Genomic DNA, 21503 nt, shown 5'->3' with positions numbered 1-21503 from the left:
ATATAGTACAGCACACAATGGGTTAAAGTGAACTAATATCTTGTATATTAATTCATATTCCTCGCTTCTGCTCTGTAAGGGTTATCAGCTTTTCTGGAAAAAAAAGTTCCGGCCTTCCTATATATTTATCTTTTTTCCCTATTAAGGAAGAATTCAACACATACTAAAAACAAAAACCCCATCCTTCCAGCGTGAGCTCACAATCACAACTAGAATGAGCAGTGAATCAGGCAGAGAAAAAAAATGCAGCTTCTGCTCTGTTGGTGTCACGTGGTGCTGGCTCCAACTAACTTCATTGTGGAAGAACCAAGGAGAGCGCAGAGGGGAAAGGGGGCGGGGTTTCACGCTAGAGGAGGAAGTAGGTGAAATGAGCTGGGGAGTTCCACTTATTATTCAGAAACGACATTAAACTAAATGCAGGGATTAACAGGTATGTTGTTCTGGGGTGGCTGTTTAAAGTCATTTTAGAGTTAGAGGAAAAAAAGTTGAACTTATTCTTTAACAACAGAAGGAGGCCATCTTGTGGATGGCAAGAACAAACAAGCGAGCCAGTAGTACGTCAGTCACATGGTACCGGAAGAGGTGTCGGGTTGCAGCAGCCCAAGCTTGTCGTCTGTGGATTGTAGTTTATTCTTCTCAGACATCCCTCACTGCAAGGTACTGTATCTGTTGTGTGATTAATACTATGGGCGCGTCTCTCTTTCTCCCTGTGCAGCTTGGCAATGTAATGTTGAAGGAAACAGTAGTGGCTAATGTGTGTGTGTGTGTTCAGTATCAGTCCCACGTCCATAATATTAGAGATGTTAGTGCTGCTTTGTTATGGCTATTGGAATGCTCTTTCCTTTCTAACGGGTTTCATTGCTCCATTATATATACTACACTACTCCTCTCACCATTATACTGGCACTGCCCCTCTCACCATTATACTGGCACTGCCCCTGTCACCATTAGACTGGCACTGCTCCTCTCACCATTATACTGGCACTGCTCCTCTCACCATTATACTGGCACTGCCCCTCACCATTATACTGGCACTGCCCCTGTCACCATTAGACTGGCACTGCCCCTGTCACCATTAGACTGGCACTGCTCCTCTCACCATTAGACTGGCACTGCTCCTCTCACCATTATACTGGCACTGCCCCTGTCACCATTAGACTGGCACTGCCCCTGTCACCATTATACTGGCACTGCCCCTGTCACCATTATACTGGCACTGCCCCTCTCACCATTATACTGGCACTGCCCCTCTCACCATTATACTGGCACTGCTCCTGTCACCATTATACTGGCACTGCCCCTGTTACCATTAGACTGGCACTGCTCCTCTCACCATGATACTGGCACTGCCCCTCTCACCATTATACTGGCACTGCTCCTGTCACCATTATACTGGCACTGCTCCTGTCACCATTATACTGGCACTGCTCCTGTCACCATTATACTGGCACTGCTCCTGTCACCATTATACTGGCACTGCTCCTCTCACCATTATACTGGCACTGCCCCTCTCACCATTATACTGGCACTGCTCCTCTCACCATTATACTGGCACTGCTCCTCTCACCATTATACTGGCACTGCTCCTCTCACCATTATACTGGCACTGCTCCTCTCACCATTATACTGGCACTGCTCCTCTCACCATTATACTGGCACTGCTCCTCTCACCATTATACTGGCATTGCTTATGGCTGTATTATACTGGCACTGCTCTTGGCATCGTTACACAGGTATGTGATACCAGTTTTCCAGAAAGCTTAGAATTACCAGAAGGCCATCTCCCATAGGCCCTTTTTATCAAAATAATGCGATTTAAAAAAAAAAAAAAAAAGTTTTCCCTTTTTCTCTGTAATAATAAATCAGTACCTTGTACTGGATCCAAATTAATGAATCCTTATTGGAAGCAAAACCAGACGATTAGGTTTATTTAAATGATTTTCTAGTAGATTTATGGTATGAAGATCCAAATTACAGAAAGATCCCTTATGCGATAAACCTCGGGTCCCAAGCATTCTGGATAACTGGTCCCATACATGTACTTGCATTGTTTAATTGCTGCATAAATGCTGGCACTGCTCTTGGCATCGCTTTAGAAATTGTTATTTACAGTATAGTGATAATGTTGATAGTGATAATGATAACACGATGAGCAATACATTCTCTACATATACAGATATTTATTCTGTTTGTAATGCATACAAGGACAGTGAGGGTGGCAAATATACCAGCCAAACCCTGTACTGCACCCATAAGTGTAAATTCAGGGGGTGCAGGGAATGCAGCTGACGTCCCTGGGGCCCATAGGCATAAAAAACTTTTGAAGGTTTTTTTGTCAGCTGAATTTAATGAATCTCTAGGTACCACTATCCACACAGACTAGCTATAATAAATCTGCATTGCAGCTGGATATATGTGTGAGTTTTACTGTACAACAGGGCTGCCTGACATCACCTCCCCCTCCGATATTCAGCTTTGGAATGAAGCCTGGAATTGTCATTAGACAACATCTGTAAGGTCACACCATGGACATGTCTGTACTATACAACTTAGCAACCTCTTGTCTTTAATATTTTCTCCTTTTGTTTATATTGACACTGGAATGTCCTCATTGTCTCTGGGACTTCAAGTAGAGTTAAGGTGGCCATAGACGTAACAATTGCGATCTTTCTTGGAAAAGATCTTTCCAAGATAGATCGTTTATTTCAATACACATGTGTAGAGCTGAATTGTCAGATATACAGACAGAAAAAATAGTAATTCTACCTGTATCTGACGGTTCAGCACTAACAATGGCCGATGTTTGGGTGCCTTTTTTCCGTCCAGCCCGATCGACGAGCCGACCAATATCCAAGTCTTCTGCCGATATGGGTCGGCTCTTTTCTCACCGAATATCGTACGAAATTTTGTTTCGTACGATATTATCTGTGCGTCTATGGCCACCTTTACTGTGCAAGCATCACAGCTAATTCCAGGCAACTAAATTCCAGTTGCACTATTAGTAGTAACGTAGTAGTAACAAGTTTGTTCTGCTCTCCTGCTGTTATCAGAACCAAGATTAAAGGGCTTGTTTTGCCTTTAAAGTGATCCCGAACCAGTGGCTCGTGAGCAACATGTTGCTCTCCGACCCCTTGGATGTTGCTCTAATGTCCTCAAAGCAGGTGCTTATTTTTGAATTCCTGGCTAGAAGGCAATATTTAGTTGCATAAAAACCATGTGTACTGCAAAACAGAGCCTTCTTTAGGCTGCAAGTCCACATATGGGCTACCAATAGACAATTACAGCCCATATTTTGCACTCCTGGAAACTCTCCAACTTTTTTTAGATTTAAATGTGGCTCATGGGTAAAAAAGGTTGGGGACCCCTGGTGTAGAGAGTGATTTTCTGTGACAGTTTGCAATTGGTATTCATTTTTTTTTTATTTGTGACTTTTGATTTATTCAGCTGCTCTCCAGTTTGCAGTTTCAGCCATCTGGTTGCTAGGGTCCAAATTACCCTAGCAACCATGCACTGATTTGAATAAGAGACTGAAATACGAATAGGAGGAGGCCTGGATAGAAAGATGAGTAATAAATAGCCCAGAACATTTGTTTTTTTTTAGATGGGTCAGTGACCCCCTTTTGAAAGTTGGAAAGAAGGCAAATAATTAAAAAACTAAAAAAAAAAATGAAGGCCAATTGAAAAGTTGCTCAGAATTAGCTATTCTATAATATACTGACATTTACCTTAAAGGACATGTAAAGATTACATTTTTCTACCATGTATATGCTGGGCATATCTTCCCCACCCAAGCCACATCATTTGTACTGCATATACCCCTTCCATTTGCCTAGCGCCATCACATTTTCCTAAAACAAATAGCAGCTTTCATCCGGTGGCCATTTTCCCCTGACAGATCATCAGTAACATTGACATCTGCTAACAGGACATGTAATGCTTTAAAGTTCATGCAATGCAGAATGCAGGTTACACAGACACAACATACTCTGATAAAAAGTTTTGCTGGGGTTGAGCATTGTAATGGTTACACTGAGCTCAGGAGAGGTGGTTAGGAAGAAAAATAGGATCAGACCGCTAGAGTTTCTATGGGAACCAGCAATGCTATCTCTTCATTGGCTGTTAGACTGGAGGGTGTGTTTAGTAGTCTGAGCTGAGAAGAACTGAGCATGCTCATTAGCCAATAGCCAAAGTAAATTCCTGAGGGAGGGGCAGAGTGGGTTAGAGGAGGAGAAGGAATTCTAAGTGATTATGGGGATGCTGCAGCCTTACTTTTAACAACCAGAGTGGCAGTTATCTAAAGATTTCAAAGAGTCTGTTCATTGGTTAAATGTTTGTGTGTGTGTGGGGGGGGGTTACATGTCATTTGAAGTTGAGCCACCCCTTCAGAAAACTCTGATTCCAGTATATCAAGGTTCAGGACTATAGCGGTAACTCTTCCTCCATAGACAAAGGGTTTCTGTTTTAGTACTTAAACGTGACAGGACGTCCCAAGCTTCCCCAATGTTTAACATAGATAGTTATTCCACTGAGCCATATTTATTCCATATTTATATAGTTAGGCAGAGCCGTGAATAACTGCAACACTGAGCTATTGGCATGCACACTCTGCTGGGACCTTATATACTGGCCACCCACCCACAGGGATTGATTCAGAGAATAAGAACAGCTGTTCAGTGTAGCCGTCAGTATATTGCTGTGTTTTTATTTTCTGAGCTATGAACATGCGCTTCTTCTGGATTTGTAAATCTTCTCTTTTTCCCTCATACGCTCAGGCCATTATACTTGTGTGTTGCTCATATTATTCATATGCGTGCTATAGCAATGTGTTCCAAATTACGGAAAAGCCGCCTCCCATAGACTCCATTATAATCAAAAAATCCACATTTTAAAAAAAAATATTTCCTTTTTCTCTGTAATAATAAAATAATACCTTGTACTTGATCCAAACTAAGGATATAATTAATCCTTATTGGAAGCAAAACCAGCCTGTTGGATTTATTTAATGTTTACATGATTTTCTAGTAGGGCTGCACCGAATCGAGGCAAATGCAAATTAGGGGCGGGGAGGTAAAATGAGTGACTTTTTGTCACAAAACAAGAAAGTAAAAAATGTTTTCCCCTTCCCACCGCATATGCAAATTAGGATTCAGCCGGATCTTTCGCGAAGGATTCAGGGGTTCAGCCGAATCCAAAATAGTGGAATTGGCGCATCCTTATTTTCTAGTAGACTTAAGGTAGGAAGATCCAAATTACGGAAAGACCAGTTATCCAGAAAGCCCCAGGTCCTGAGCATTATGGCTTATAGGTCCCATACCTAACTTAGGTCAAAATAAGCTCTTAGAGGAGTATATGGTGCACCCTACTTTGCAGAGACAGGCAGGAGGCATTGTATTGTGTATGGGGCTGTGCCTCCTGCCTGCAGAGGGGAACTTGCTTTGTTTAACTCCGAGGCATTCCTTTTTCTAATGAATACATTTCATTCATTCTTCATATTCACATGTTTAAGAGACTGTAGATATTTCATCTGAGCAGCCGTATATATAAGAAAGAGTCTGTTGCATCCATTAACTAATGCCCCCTGGGTTCTGGCATGTCACAGCTTGCCCAGGCACGATCAAGATTTTAGCTGGGCCCCCCTCAGAGCGTAGCCAGGGTCCCACAATGTATACTAATATCACTGCGGCAACACTCTGGCCTTCCCACATACAGTTTTAATCTATACATCATACACAATTACGTTCCCTGCTCTGCCTCTCTCTCTTATTTTTGCTCATAGAATAGGTATAACAAAGCCAAATTGTTTTTGTTTGTGCCTTGGGTTATTTATCAAAGGTCAAGTTGTATTTAACCCTGAAAATCTTGAGTTTTCAAGGGTATTTTTAAGTCAAAAATCTATTTTTGAAAATTCTTCCAAGTTTATTATGCCCAACCCTAAAAAAGCTTGAATCCAAAAATACACCATCTAAAACCTATCAAGGTCATGTTGGAGTCAATGGCAGAGGTCCCTTGAACCATTTGAAGGTCTGTAGCCTTCATGATGTTCAAGTTTTTTGTTTTTTTGGGGGGGTTTTTGCCTGAAAACTCAATCAATTCAAGTATTCATGTTTTTAATCCCAACTACACTGATTCAAGTTCTTTCATGAATTAGAAACCATTCGAGTTGTGAGTTAATTCGAGGTCTAAAAAAGCTCACGAACCTCTAAAACTCAACCTTTGATAAATAACTCCGAAATCATGTAGAATTATGCTTCCTTTAGGCGTTTCTATCACTTATAAATGAGAAATGGTAATTCACAGAGAGCAATAGTTGCAGGAAACAGCACCAGCGCTGCAAAATATGGATAGTGATGTTGCTATTATGAAAAATTCAACTGAATTTAAGCCCAAATCTTACAGGGATTTCACCATCACTGTCACGTGATAGACAGACCTCCACCTCTCTCCCCCTCTGACTCCACTATGTGTATGCCAGCCAGCATGCTCTCCTTTAAATTCCATTATTACACTGTAGTACACTGTGTTCCACCAAGAGAATCGCTGAGCAGCCCAAGAAGCAGGAGGCAGTTCCATAATACCCTATAAATTATGCCCTATAACTAATACCCTATAAATAATACCATATAAATTATGCCCTATAACTAATACCCTATAAATTATGCCCTATAACTAATACCCTATAAATAATACCTTATAAATTATGCCCTATAACTAATACCCTATAAATAATACCCTATAAATTATGCCCTATAACTAATACCCTATAAATTATGCCCTATAACTAATACCCTATAAATAATACCTTATAAATTATGCCCTATAAATAATACCCTATAAATAATACCCTATAAATGATGCCCTATAAATGATGCCCTATAAATGATGCCCTATAAATGATGCCCTATAAATAATACCCTATAAATGATGCCCTATAAATGATGCCCTATAAATGATGCCCTATAAATAATACCCTATAAATTATACTCTATAAAAGGAACATTATGCTGACCAATGATGAATTTATAACTCAAAACAGTTTATTTGGCCTTTCTTCCTGAGTAAGAGCAAGGCACTCCCCTAGTTTATAGTCTGGGACAGGTGAACAAGCGTTCCACTATTTTCACCATAAATTGGTTACTGGAGGATATGTATAACTAGTAGATCAAGATGTTGGCTTTTTCAAAGCCAACATAATTAATGGCTGGGTGAGGCTACTGTAACAGAGCAACCGTGGCTTCTCCTATTGATATGAATAAACACAAGTATGCAGAGAATAACATGCACAAAGAACATGCAGGATAACATACACCACATTGTTTTTCCATATAAACCCTACAAAAGAGAAATGCAGTTTTTATATAGTGAAAGAAAAAGTCATTCTAAAGAACTTTCCAATATTCATTCATTCATTCATTCATTCATTCATTCATTCAAAATGGGTTAAAGTTATTTTTAAATGTAATTGCATCTCTTTCTGCACTGCTGCTTCTGACTTTTAAACAATTTAGCAGAAACCAGCTCTCCTCCAGCTCATATTCCAGTTGCCACAATGCCTGATACGCTTCTTCTCAGTTCTATTAATCTTTTGGCTTCTGCCAGGGCTACACCTAGGGGTAGGTAGAAGAGATATGTGCCTAGGACACAGCAGTGGGGGTACTAGAGCCCTAGGAACAGACCTTTTCTGCCTCCTGCACTTAGGTAGGACAGAAGTTGCCAAGGATTAGGTAGGGGGCATATGAAGCCTTGGGCACCCTTCTGTGTTGCCTCAGACCTGGCTTCTGCTGTATTTTTTCAGAACCAGCAGTGCAGAGAATAGCAAGGAGCAGACCAGTCTGTATCAATTACATGTACAGATAATTTTAAAACCATTTAAAGTATTTATTTCTTATATATTCTCATTATGCAAAAAATATATGAAGTTCTTTTTAAATGGATACCGATGCAGTAGTATGAATGGTGCCTTTTTTTTATCCTAAACCATCATTTCCTAGGGTGATGTTATTTTTTTATGTATAAAACAATGGAATTTCAGCTGTACTTTCCTTGCCCAACTCACGTAGATACACAGGAAGTGGCGCTGCATGTCTGTATTTCGCTAGGTAAGTAGGAAGTCACATGACTTCCTGCATGTCCTGGCTGAGTTGGGGAACTTGGGCTGAACTGCCGAGATTCCACAGTTTTGAGCAACAAACAAGGGAATTAGGTGTTCAGAATCCATTGGTAAAGTGCTGAATTTATTAATAATAAACTGAATGCAACTGAATTCAAGTATGAAATCACAGAGCAATGCAGCACCTTATATCAGGTTATTATTTTTGTGAATAGTTTTAAATATCCTTTGTTGGAGTGTAAATGTTAAATTCGTCCCGTAAAAGTTTTAAATATATATATATCTTTTTGGTGGTGGGATGTAATGTTGTAGAATGGCTAATTGTAAGCAAGTTTTCAATTGGCCTTTATCTATTTTTTTCATAGTTTCTAAATTATTTGCTTCTTCTGACTATTTACAGCTTTCAAATGGGGTCACTGACCCCATCTAAAAACAAATGCTCTGTAAGGCTACACATTTATTGTTATTGCTACTTTTTATTGGTCATCTTTCTATCCGGGGCCTCTATTCCAGACTCTTATTCAAATCAATGCATGGTTGCTAGGGGAATTTGGACCCTAGCAACAAGACTGCTGAAATGGATAACTGGAGAGCTGCTGAATAAAAAGCTAAATAACTGAAAAAAGCACAAATAATAACAAATGGAAACCAATTGCAAATTGTCTCAGAATTTCACTCTCTACATCATATTAAAAGTTAATATAAAGGTGAACAACCCCTTTAACAGACAGTATTACTGTATAGTTTCCTTTAATGTTTCTAGGTACATATGTTAGGATATTGTTGCGTGATAACAGGAAACATGCATCATTTTCTTTTTCAGGAGGCCACCAAAGAGCACCCATAACATGTACGACAGGTTTTTGACCAAGTAAGATGGAATTTACTGAGCAGGCAGCTGCATTTCCACTGAATACATCCAGCAATCAATCTTTATTTGGCGCTTGCCCCAGCTCGGAGGTGCTACCCAGAAGCCTCTCTGAGACAAGCACTAGTCACGATGACCTTGAGCAAGACAGGACAATACTTAAGACTTTTTCCGGCAATACATCATCTCTGTACGGTGATTTAGCACCTCGCCATGAGTACAGAGCTAAGTTGGAGGCACGCAGGTCCTTGCATCCAAGATTTTGCACATCGCAAGGAACAGAAATGGCTTTGAAGCAGAAAAGCTTCCAGGAACAGTACTGGACATGTGCAATTCCGGACTCCCCTCCTCCATGCCCTGATCGTACGTCTCCTCGTTGGGACCCAAATAAAGAGTATCAGGACCTTCTTGACTATACATACCCATTAAATCCAAAGTACTTTATCTATAAAGATAGCGAGGAGAGTGACACCGATCCATTTTTCCATGATTCCGGAATAGATCTGGATAGTTATAACGTTTCTTATGACACCAAGCTGCATTCTACCCGCTCACGGTATCAAAAGCAACCTGAAGTGAAAAGCACCTCCTACTCAAGGTTAAATCACTTGAGTTCACCCTATGCCTACTCGACTCCTTTGTTCAAGAAAGCCAGCTACCGAAATTTGCGGAAGGAGTCTGACTCCTCTAACGAAGCATCTTTTGAAGAGCTTTCACCGTGTTTTAGCAAAGAGGACCTTCACGAGGAACCATCGCATGCTGGGGGTATGCTAAAAGAGAAAATACACAGTTTGGGCCAGTTTATACCGACAACGCGAGTCCTCCCGCTGAACCCAGAATTGGAAAGTGATGAGGAATTTCTTTCATTGCCCCCACACCTCAAAGAGATAGAACATCTTGCCACTCATTTAAAAGACTTGTCTTTAAATGTAACTCAGAAGAGTGAAGTGAGTGGTGCCCTAGAAGAGGATGAAAGGCGACCATGGTTTACATATGGTCAAGGAGAAAAGGGAATCGACAAAAGAATAGGGAGTAAAGACGCGACGCTCAGCCAGTCATCATACTTTCCCGAAGGCCTGGCAGGTAGTAAAGTGAATAACCTGAAGCACAATGCATCAGGGACGTCATTAAATAAATTCTTCTCATTGAGAGATATGCTGGATGGAGGGGAGTCTTCACCTTCCTTGGAAATCGGTGGATCTTCATTTGTGCCAAAAGTCCATGGAACCCCATCGCTAGTTCACATTATTCAGGTAAATTGATGAAGTTAAATAGCACCATAGAAGTGTTAATTCCTTCATTAAATTCAGAACAACAGGGGGATTATTTATCAAAGGTCAAATGTTAAGAGTTTTTTATACCTCGGTTGAACTCGAATGGTATCTTATTTAGGAGAAAACTCAATTCTGCGAGTTCCAGTTGCGAAACTAGAATAAACTAGAATCCTTTGAATTTTCATTCAAAACCCTCCGAAAAAAACTCAAACATCATGCAGGCTATTAACATCTTCGAATGGTTCAAGGGACCTCCTACATGACCTCGACAGCTTTTAGATTCTAGCTATTTCCAGGTTCGGGATATAATAAATCTTGAAAAATTTTTAGTTTTTTTCTTAAACCCAGAAAACTCGAATTTTTTGTTGAAAAAAATACCTTGAACCTTATTAAATCTGCCCCCAGATGTCTGGTTTTCGCACTGAAACCTTTGGGACCACAAATGTTACTACATCCATATAGTATTTGTTTTACCAGTGGTTCAACAAGTGATATTCACTGTTGTCTAGCAATTGTAACACAATGACCTCCAGTTAAAAGGCAAAGTTGTATTTAGATAAGTATACATGATGCCACATTGCTCCCACACAGACAAATGCACAGGGGCTCATTTATCAAAACTAGGCAAATTTACCCCTGGGCAGTAATCCATAGCAACCAATCACTTATGAGCTGTTTTCAGTCAGCTGCAGCTAGAACAGGGAAAGCAAAAATTTGATTGGTTGCCATGAGTTAGAGTCCTGCAGCTGGTCGGGTCCCCGCGGGTTACCCGCAAAAACCTGTGGTACCTTGTGGGTTGAGGGTAGAAGTTCTGGGTGCAGGTAAAGACGCGGGTCGCGGGTCCTGCCGCGGGTCTTCTCAATAGCGATATTTACTGCTTTTTTCTGGTCACGGCTACTTCAGATGACGTCACTTCCGGTTTACAATGACAGCACTTCCTGATTCTTGATGGTCAGTGGGTCTGGGTTGCGGATAAGGTACCTGTGGGTAGGGTCGGGTAGCGGTTCCAAGCGGGTAAGAATGCAAGTCCGGGTTGCGGGTACGGGTCCCAAAAAATGGACCCGCGCAGGACTCTACCATGAGTTACTACCAGGTACAAATTTGGGCATTGTTAAAAAATGAGCCCATTGTGCAGTCAGGAGGCTTTTTTTTATACCAGTGGAAGAGATGGTGCTTTTCAGTCGAAATTGCTTCTCTCGCATTTAAGTCACAGGAAGACATTTAATGTCTATAGTTAATTAGAAAATATACCTTCTTTTCATTAGGATTGTTTTCATTTGTTCCAATTTCCATTACGAACTGCATAGGAGCATTGCTTGGATTATACTAATTTATATAGCACATATACAAATGAGCGTTGCTGGGACGATGGGGGTCATGTTGACATTGCAGCCCAGGCCCAAAGCCACTATTAATCCACCCTTCTCACCCTCTTTCTGTTGGTTTTCTCTAAATATATTTACAGGTATAAGATCCGTTATCTGGAAACCCATTATCCAGAAAGCTCTGAATTACGGAAAGGTTGTCTCCTATAGACTCCATTTTATCTAAATAATCCAAATTTTTCCGACGCTGTTAAAAGATCTTCTGTGCTGTTTTATTGACGCTGGGCTGGGGGCGGTGCGATCCTTTCATAGGCTGATTACTAATGAAAACAGGACTTTAGCCAATAGAAGGATCGCTCCGCCCCAGCCCAGCGTCACTGAAGCAATACGGAAGATCTGTTAGAAGTTTCAGCCAGTCTGCTGCTTCAAGGTTTGCGGGGCTAGGGGGGGGGCTTTGAGGGGGGCTATTGTGGGTGCAGCACATGCTTGATACTGCCACGTTCCTATGATTTGTATAGGGAAGTGTCAGTATCGCATCGCTTTAAGGAATGAAGAGCCAATGACAGAGGTTCTTAAAGATACAGTAAATTCAGACATTTTATACTATGACAGCCAGGCTAGTGTCCTGGAAGGGTAATAATGTTTTTTGCTTCCATGTAGGGATTCTGCCATCACCTTGACCAACTCATTCAGTGGCTGTACAGCTTTGCAGAACTATCAGACAGCTGGGTTGAGCCTAAGCCTAATGTGGAGAGCATACAGCTGTCTCTGAGCCTTTACCTGGTAAGAATCGCATTCCATATCAGCACATCTGTCTCTCTTGTAGTTTTTTTTTCTCTCAAATTCAGAATAATGGTGTGCTACAGCTCAAGTATTTAATGCCAAAAGCCCACTATGTATCATTAGCCTTCAGTAGCAATGTTCATGACTGATAAATAAACATGACTGCACCTCACACTCTGTCCAACAAGCAATGTTCCCTCTAATTTTGTGTGCGCAAAAGCTTCTTTTTGAGCACACATTTTAAATGCTGTAAAAAATTGTGTTTTCACACGAAAATCTTTGCTTGGTGGCAAGGTTCCCTGTAATTGCATTGCCACCAAACAATGAATTTAGGCAGACAAATCCCTTTCATATGTAAAAGCATGATAATGATAAACCTTCTGTACACACTTGCAGTCATTCAGAACTAGTCACAGACACGCCAAGCCTCAAGCAAAGCCTAGAACTAATGGAAGTTGTATCCTGGTGGAAGGCCTTAAAGGAGAAACAAAGCCTTCATAAAAAAAAATCCTACCCCCTACCCTACATAGAAACCCCCTCCTCCCCCCCAGCCTAGCTGCCCCGCCCCAGGCAAATGCCCCTAATAGTGATGTGCGTGCCGACCCAATACCCGTGGAATCCGGGCGGGTTCGGGTCGACCTCGCATTGCTCTGCGCGGGTGCAGGTTGAGCTCTTCTCTTGCTCTCCCCGCCCGCCACCTTCAATTGCCGGCTTCCTGCTTTATAGCCGTGTGCCTGCTCGCCCAGCCCCTTTTGTGACTTCATCAGCGGGGCGGCACGGGTCTATAAAAGGAACCCAAAAGTGTGGCTGCGGGTGCTGGCTGATGGCGGGCGGGCTAGGGTCGGGCGCTGGTCGGAAAAACCTTGACCCGCAAATCACTAGCCCCTAACTCTTTACTTACCCCCCATGCAGATTATGTCCAGCGGAGTTCACGGATGCCATCTTCAGCCACTTCGGTAATCTTCTGAATGAGACCGGCGCTTTGGCAATTTTCGCGAGTTTCGGCGCATGCGCAGTTGTTGTGCATGGGCCTCTTCGACCGGGCTCATTTGAAGATTACCAAGGTGGCCGAAGATGGCGCCCATAAACTCCAGTGGACAGAATCTGCATTGAGGGGTAAGTAAAGAGTTTGGGGCATTTGCCCGGGGAGCAGTTAGGGTGGGGGGGGGGAGGTGGGTCTATGTAGGGTAGGGTTTTTTTTATTAAAGGGTTGTTTCTCCTTTAAAGGCTGGTTGACCTTAACGTTAACTTTTAGAATGTTCTAGAATTGCCAATTCTAAGCACCTTTTCAATTGGTTTTCATTATTTATTTTTAAATAGTTTTTAAATTATTTGCCTTTTTCTTCTGACTCTTTCCAGCTTTCAAATGGGGGTCATCGACCCCATCTAAAAACAAATGCTCTGCAAGGCTACACATGTATTGTTATTGCTACTTTGTATTACTAATCTTGCTATTCAGGCCTCTCCTATTCATATTCCAGTCTTTTTTTCAAATCAATGCATGGTTGCTAGGGGAATTTGGACCATATGAACCAGATTGCTGAAATATCAAACTGGAAAGCTGCTGAATAAAAAGCTAAATAACGCAAAAAATGATAAAAAATGAAAACCAATCGCAAATGATCTCAGAATATCACTCACTACATCATACTAAAGGTTAATTTAAAGGTGAACAACCCCTACAATTTCCAGCATTCGTCAACATATAGTCAACTGCATTCTGGGACTTGTAGTCCATCAACATCTGGGGACCATGGGTTAAGAAGCAGGGTGATTCAGGTCACCTTATCTGATGCAGCTCGTAGTAAATACCAAGTGGCATGTCAATAAGCAAATACCATGACATTCTTTCTGATGTCCTATAATGAGTAATAGGGAGGTGTCCCTTGCCCTGTATGTGCTTCACTTCTGATTTGCCTGTGTGACTGCAGTCATATGAGGCTCTAGCAGACATTGGGGCTCATTTATCAACACTGGGCAAATTTGCCCATGGGCAGTTACCTATAGCAACCAATCAGTGATTAGCTTTTTAAAGCCAGCTGCAATTAGAACAATGCAGCAATCTGATTTGTTGCCATGGGTTACTGCCCATGTCCAGTGTTGATAATTGACCCCCATTATCTTTCTGGCCCCAGCCAACTGAACCATAAACTGGTACCGCTCATCTTAAAGGGGTTGTTCACCTCCGAGTTAACTTTTGGTATGATGTAAAGATTGATATTCAGAAGAAGGGGCAAACAATTACGACTATAAACAACTGTAAAAGTAATGAAGACCAATTGAAAAGTTGCTTAAAATTGGCGATTCTAAAAGTTGACTTAAAGATGAACCACCCCTTTAATGCTTTAAGGTTTATGGCAAATTTATTATTACATTTTGAAGGTTTTGTCTTAAAACATAATGTTCCTTTCTGTATTTGCCTTGCACAGACTGTAATTGCAGTTGAATTTGTTTTATTTTCACTGTTTGGGTTGGTTTTGATTTAGAAATTGAAGAAAACCATATCAGAGCACCAGATACTGGCAGACACAGTTGTGAAGGACGGAGAACACCTGCTTAAATGCCTGTCTCTTAATTCCTCAGGTAAGTGCATCTCATAGATTAACAGCATTATTGCTACAGGTATGGGACCTGTTATACAGAATCCTCGGGACCTGGGGTTTTCCGGATATGGGATATTTCTGTAATTTGGATCTTCATTCCTTTAGTCTACTAAAAAATAATTTAAACATTGAATAAACCCAATAGAATTGTTTTGTCTCTAATAAGGATGAATTATATCTTTGTACAAGGTACAGTTTTATTATTACAGAGGAAAAAAGAAATAAAACTGTATTTGAAATGTGAATTATTTGATTAAAATGGAGTCTACAGGAGATGGTCTTCCTGTAACTTTATGGATGACGGGTTTCTAGATAACAGATCCCATACCTGTACTGCAATACGACTAATGTATAGTGCGTGAAACACATTTGAGGTCTTTAGTGACACCCTGGACAGACTAATAGGTGCCAAAGTACACTCCTTAGTGCTAGCATCAGGGGCTTGACTGTGCTCTGCACCTTACTCCAGAAATACAAAATTTGAGCATTCCCTAATATGTGTGTCTAAAGAGCATGCAAGTTGCAGCAGATCACAAAAAGTAAGGGGCACATTTACAAAGCTCGAGTGAAGGATTCGAATTAAAAAAACTTCGAATTTCGAAGTGTTTTTTTGGCTACTTCGACCATCGAATGGGCTACTTCGACCTTCGACTACTACTTCGAATCGAACGATTCGAACTAAAAATCGTTCGACTATTCGACCATTCGATAATCGAAGTACTGTCTCTTTAAGAAAAACTTCGACCCCCTAGTTCGGCAGCTAAAAGCTACCGAACTCAATGTTAGCCTATGGGGAAGGTCCCCATGGGCTTGCCTGCGTTTTTTTGATCGAAGGATATTCCTTCGATCGTTGGATTAAAATCCTTCGAATCGTTCGATTCGAAGGATTTAATCGTTCGATCGAACGAATAATCCTTCGATCGCAGGATTTGCGCTAAATCGTTCGACTTCGATATTCGAAGTCGAACAATTTTAGTTCCTGGTCGAATATCGAGGGTTAATTAACCCTCGATATTCGACCCTTAGTAAATCTGCCCCTAAATGTTTGATGGATTGTGCCAATTTTTTTGCACTTTGCACCCCTATTTGAGTCCTTTTCAGCGAGTTGGTGTGCGTTCAGAAGCGTAGAGCAGCTCTGCAATTGGTACTTGGGTCTCACTTTTCTCAGGGCTTAAGTTTCCCTTTATATTAAAATGAAGTGCAATGAGGCTAGGATTACCTGACTACTATAGCAGATTAATAGAAATCTTCTTTCCATCATGGCCTATGAATTATTTAAATCTCAGCAGCTTGACCTTTGCCTGCACTGCACATTAGTCTGGGCATTTGGCCTAGAGCCGAGGGCTTGGCCAGGTATAGTCTTCTTTTTACATGGATGCCAATAAACATTTTTGTAATTGCTCTTTAGTGCTGAAAGACACCCTGTCGTTAGTTTCTAAACAACGAGGAGAGCTGGACAGACAAGCGGAGCGCCTGTACTCCTCAGTGCTGGAAGCTATGGACACCATCTCTGATGACAGCTTGGGGACGACTAGTAACCTAAAACAGTGCGTTTCCCTGGAGATGGAATCAAGTTAGGTAGGAACAGAAAAGGAATGTAACCTGAAACATCATCACTTTTTGAGTGTGTGTGTGTTTGAACAAGAAGTTGTAGCTGCATGGAAGCATAGAGCTGTAGGGGGACTACAAGAAGTTGTAGCTGCATGTAAGCATAGAGCTGTAGGGGGACTACAAGAAGTTGTAGCTGCATGGAAGCATAGAACTGTAGAGGGACTACAAGAAGTTGTAGCTGCATGTAAGCATAGAGCTGTAGGGGGACTACAAGAAGTTGTAGGTGCATGTAAGCATAGAGCTGTAGGGTGACTACAAGAAGTTGTAGCTGCATGTACGCATAGAGCTGTAGGGGGACTACAAGAAGTTGTAGCTGCATGTAAGCATAGAACTGTAGGGGGGCTACAAGAAGTTGTAGCTGCATGTACGCATAGAGCTGTAGGGGGACTGCAAGAAGTTGTAGCTGCATGTAAGCATAGAACTGTAGGGGGGCTACAAGAAGTTGTAGCTGCATGTACGCATAGAGCTGTAGGGGGACTACAAGAAGTTGTAGCTGCATGTAAGCATAGAACCGTAGGGGGGCTACAAGAAGTTGTAGCTGCTTGTAAGCATAGAACTGTTGGGGGACTACAAGAAGTTGTAGCTGCATGTACGCATAGAGCTGTAGGGGGACTACAAGAAGTTGTAGCTGCATGTAAGCATAGAGCTGTAGGGGGACTACAAGTAGCTGTAGTTGCATGTAAGAATAGAACTATAAAGGGACTACAAGACGTTGTAGCTGCATGTTAGCATAAAGCTGTAGGGGGACTACCCAAGTGTACATTCCAATATTTTCTCAAAATACAAGGTGTGTGCAACACCCGATTGTGCCCCAATACTTTTTCTCATCAATTCCTCAGCTTCTCTCATAGATCTCTCCTAGCAGTCATAGATGTGAAAGCCAGTTCCATATAGTTTTCTGTCATCAGAAATCACTGATACACTGTAGCCCTTGTGATGATAAGTAATTACTGAGCACAGGGGAATAAAGGTGGCCAGACGCTAAATGAGCGATCCCGATATGCCCACCTTGAGGGGGGCGATATTGGCTGAGGGGCCCAACGATCGGATCAGAATGGAGGCCATACGGGCGGTCGATCACGGGACCTCATCAACAAAAAATATGTCTGAAGTTGTTACAGCAGTTAAGCAAACACACTGGAGTAAACACCAAGACACTGTGTACACACAAAGCCAAACAAGTGTTTGAATTGCGTGTCACTACATGTTTTATTGTGTGCAACACTATCTACTGCATGTGCACAAGCTCACAGCTTAGAGGGACCAGTCATGATTAATGATATAGCTGTGGCTATTTGCCTTTTGCATTTTGTATGCACTGTGTGGCCATACCCAGCCTGTAAATGTGATGAGCAATCTGTAACTGCAAGTGGAACTTTGCTGAACACAACAAAAGAAGCAACAGATCTGTGCAGTGTGTGTATATTTTATACATTTAACAGGATTAGGTGTGAAAAGGGTATTTGAATAAATAGTTGCTCACCGAGTATACGGCCGTTAAAAACTGAGGTTTGATGTGTTTTGTACAGGTAAGGAGCCTTGATATCCAGAATGCTTGGGACCTGGAGTTTTCCTGATGATGGATCTTTCCATAATTTAGATCTTCATACCTTAAAGGGGTTGTTCACCTACGAGTTAACTTTTAGTATGATGTACAGAGTGATATTCTCAGACAATTTGCAATTGGTTTTCATATTTTATTCTTTAAGGTTTTTGAGTTATTTAGCTTTTTATCCAGCATCTCTCCAGTTTTAGCAACCTGGTTGCTTGTGTCCAAATTCCCCTAGCAACCGTGGAATATGAATAGGAGAGGCCTGAATAGAAAGATGAGTAATAAAAAGTAGCAATAACAATACATTTGTAGCCTTACAGAACCTTTGTTTTTAGATGGTGTTAGTGACCCCCCTTTTATTTGAAAGCTGGAAAGAGTCAGAAGAAGAAAGCTAATAATGAAATAAACTATACAAAATAAATAACAAAGACCAATTCAAAAGTTGTTTAGAACTGGACATTCTATAACATACCAAAAGTTAATTTAGTAGAAAATCATATTAACATTAAATAAACCCAATAGGCTGGTTTTGCCTCCAATAAGGATTAATTATATCTTAGTTTGGATCAAGTACAAGCTACTGTTTTATTATTTCATTTTTAAACTTTTGGATAAAATGGAGTCTATGGGAGTCGGCCTTTCCGTAATTCCGGATAATGGATCCCATACCTGTATTAGACACTTTGCATGGAACAATATTGGAAAAAGCACACAGAGGCTGTACGGTTGCATGGAATTCCCTATCACACATACAATCTAAAAATAAACAGATTCTCATTGCCATTGTCTACATGTTGCTTAGGATTTCAGCAGGGGCCTTTCCTTTTCCAGGAGGTGGGAATGTTGTAGTAAAGTTAACCGTCAGGCACATTAATGTGGATATATATATATATATATATATATATATATATATCATATAGATGCTAGTGTCTTATCATTAATAGGTAACTAGTAATCCTCCGGCACAATTCACTGGGTGCATCTCTCTCATTGGTCCAATACAGTGATCATTTTGACAGCACTCCATCAAATTCAAATCATTAAAAAAAAAAAAAAAAACTTTATTAATGACGTATTGGCGTAGACTATGATTTAGTGAGTGTGCTTCATGTGACAAGATGCTATTAATAAAGGTTTTTTTATTGTATGAATTTGATTTGGAGTGCTGTCCAAATGGCCAGGTTCAAACTCAAGTACAGGTATAGGATCTGTTATCTGGAAACCCGTTATGCAGAAAGCTCTGAATTACGGAAAAGCAGTCTCCCATAGACTCTTATTAAATCCAAATAATCCAAATTTTCAAAAATGATTTCCCTTTTCTCTGTAATAATAAAACAGTATCTTGTATTTGATCCAAACTTAAGGTGGCCATACACGGGCTGATAAAAGCTGCTGACAGACAGAGACGGCAGCTTTTAGCCCATGTATGGGGCCCCCCAACGGGCTTCCCCATTCGATATCTGGGCAAAAGTCGGCCAGATGTCGATCGGACTGGACTAAAAATGTTCCTGGCATCCGACCGCCCGTTACCCTTTGTTATGATGTGATTGTTGGGCCCTAGGGCCCATGATCGGATCAGCCCGATATCGCTCATCTCAAGGTGGGCATATCGGGGAGAGATCCGCTAGTTTGGGAGCGGATCTCTCTCAGTGTATGGCCACCTTGAGATATTCCAATTTCTAAGACCCTGACCCAAACCCCCAACCCGCATAATTACCCACTTTGATCCGCTACCCAACCCTGACCTGAAACTCTTATCCGCAACCCGACTGACCACCATCAAACAGGAAGTGATGGTGCTGCAAACCGGAAGTGACGTCATCAAAAGTGGGCAGGGACAGCAATAAGATTTGTAAAACTTTAAAAGGAGTAAAATGTAGACAATATTACATAAGATAAGAAATATAGATGCGACCCGCAGACCCGCGGGTATACCCGCACCTGAAAATCCTCCCCTCATGCCGCGGGTACTCGCTTTTTTGCGGGTACCCGACCCGCTGCAGGGCTCTACCTTAAAATATAATTAATCCTTAATGGAAGCAAAACCAGCATATTGGGTTTATTTAATTTTTACATGATTTTCTTGTAGACTTAAGGTATGAAGATCCAAATTACGTAAAGATCCGTTATCCGGAAAAGCCCTGGTCCCGAGCATTCTGGATAACAGGTCCCATACCTGTACCTTGTTGTACTTGATCCAAACTAAGATATAATTAATCTTTATTGGAAGCAAAACCAGCCTATTGGCTTTATTTATTGTTTACATCTCGTAGACTTAAGGTATGAAGATCCAGAAAGATCAGTTATCCGGAAAACCCCAGGTCATGAGGATTCTGGATAACAGGTCTCATACCTGTACCAGTAACACCTTATACATTGGAGAGCACAAGCTGATATGGATATGTCATTCAGCAGAGCCTTAGTGACCAGAAGCAGAATAAAATCTACAAGTTGTTTTGTATCTTGACATAGACGCGTCACTTATTCTTTCTTCTTTGCAGGCAGTACAGAGTGAAGAGAAGTCGGCTCCATTATTTATCCTGAACAGAATCTCTCCAGAAGTCGCCTTATGCCACATGCACAGATCAGAGAAAAAACAAAAAAAGTATTTCTCCCAAAATATAAGAGCAACGTCAGTGTTAATATTAGTGTCCGTGTTGTATTATACAGGCTCCTGGCTGTTCCACAGATCAGCACTAGTGTCTATCACAAATGATTGGGTACTTTAAAGGCTTGTTTTTTATGTTTCTTTGTATTCACATTTGAGTATGAATTGTATATGGGCTTTTTACATGGAATTCATACAGAACCAGTATGTTTATTATTGTTCATATATACACTTTTATTCAAAAGAACAGCCACGGGCACTTGCTGGTGATTTGTTTCTAAAGCTGCTCATGTACAGTCACGTTTCTATTCGGTTTCAGACGTCATTTTAATCAGCTCGTGGACCAAGTCTGCATGTATGGGGTAGCTGAACTTAAAGGAAAACTATACCCCCAAAATGAATACTTAAAGGGGTTGTTTGCCTTTGAGATACCTTTTAGTATGAGTGATATTCTGAGATAATTTGCACTTGGTTTTCATTTTTTATTTGTGAAGGTTTTTGAGTTATTTTCGTTTTTTATTCAGCAACTCTTCAATTTGCATTGTAAGCAATCTGGTAACTAGGGTCCAAATTACCCTAGCAACCATGCATTGATTTGAATAAGAGACTGGAATATGAATAGGAGAGGGTCTGAATAGAAGGATCAGTAATAAAAAGTAACCATAACAATAAATGTGTAGCCTTACAGAGCATTTGTTTTTTAGAAGGGGTCAGCGACGCCCATTTGAAAGCTGCAAAGATTCAGAAGAAAAAGGCAAATAACTATAAAACT

At 41.0% G+C, this 21503-nt stretch overlaps 1 protein-coding gene across 2 annotated transcripts; it reads left to right on the top strand.

Annotated features, from left to right (window-relative positions):
- Positions 1-346: 346 nt before the first annotated feature.
- cep68.L (centrosomal protein 68kDa L homeolog) lies at positions 347-20978 on the top strand. 2 transcript variants are annotated; one of them, XM_041562027.1, is made up of 7 exons: positions 347-430; positions 509-657; positions 8931-10228; positions 12235-12357; positions 14844-14940; positions 16369-16538; positions 20625-20978. In XM_041562027.1, exons 3-6 carry the CDS (start codon positions 8984-8986, stop codon positions 16536-16538), a joined length of 1635 nt encoding a protein of 544 aa, XP_041417961.1. In that variant the 5' UTR covers positions 347-430; positions 509-657; positions 8931-8983; the 3' UTR covers positions 20625-20978.
- Positions 20979-21503: the final 525 nt, after the last annotated feature.

Source organism: Xenopus laevis, chromosome 5L (genome assembly GCF_017654675.1).
Source record: "Xenopus laevis strain J_2021 chromosome 5L, Xenopus_laevis_v10.1, whole genome shotgun sequence".
NCBI classification, from domain to species: Eukaryota; Metazoa; Chordata; class Amphibia; order Anura; family Pipidae; genus Xenopus; species Xenopus laevis.
The sequence above is the reverse complement of the archived record's forward strand: the minus strand, read 5'-3'. Positions and strand labels throughout refer to the sequence as shown.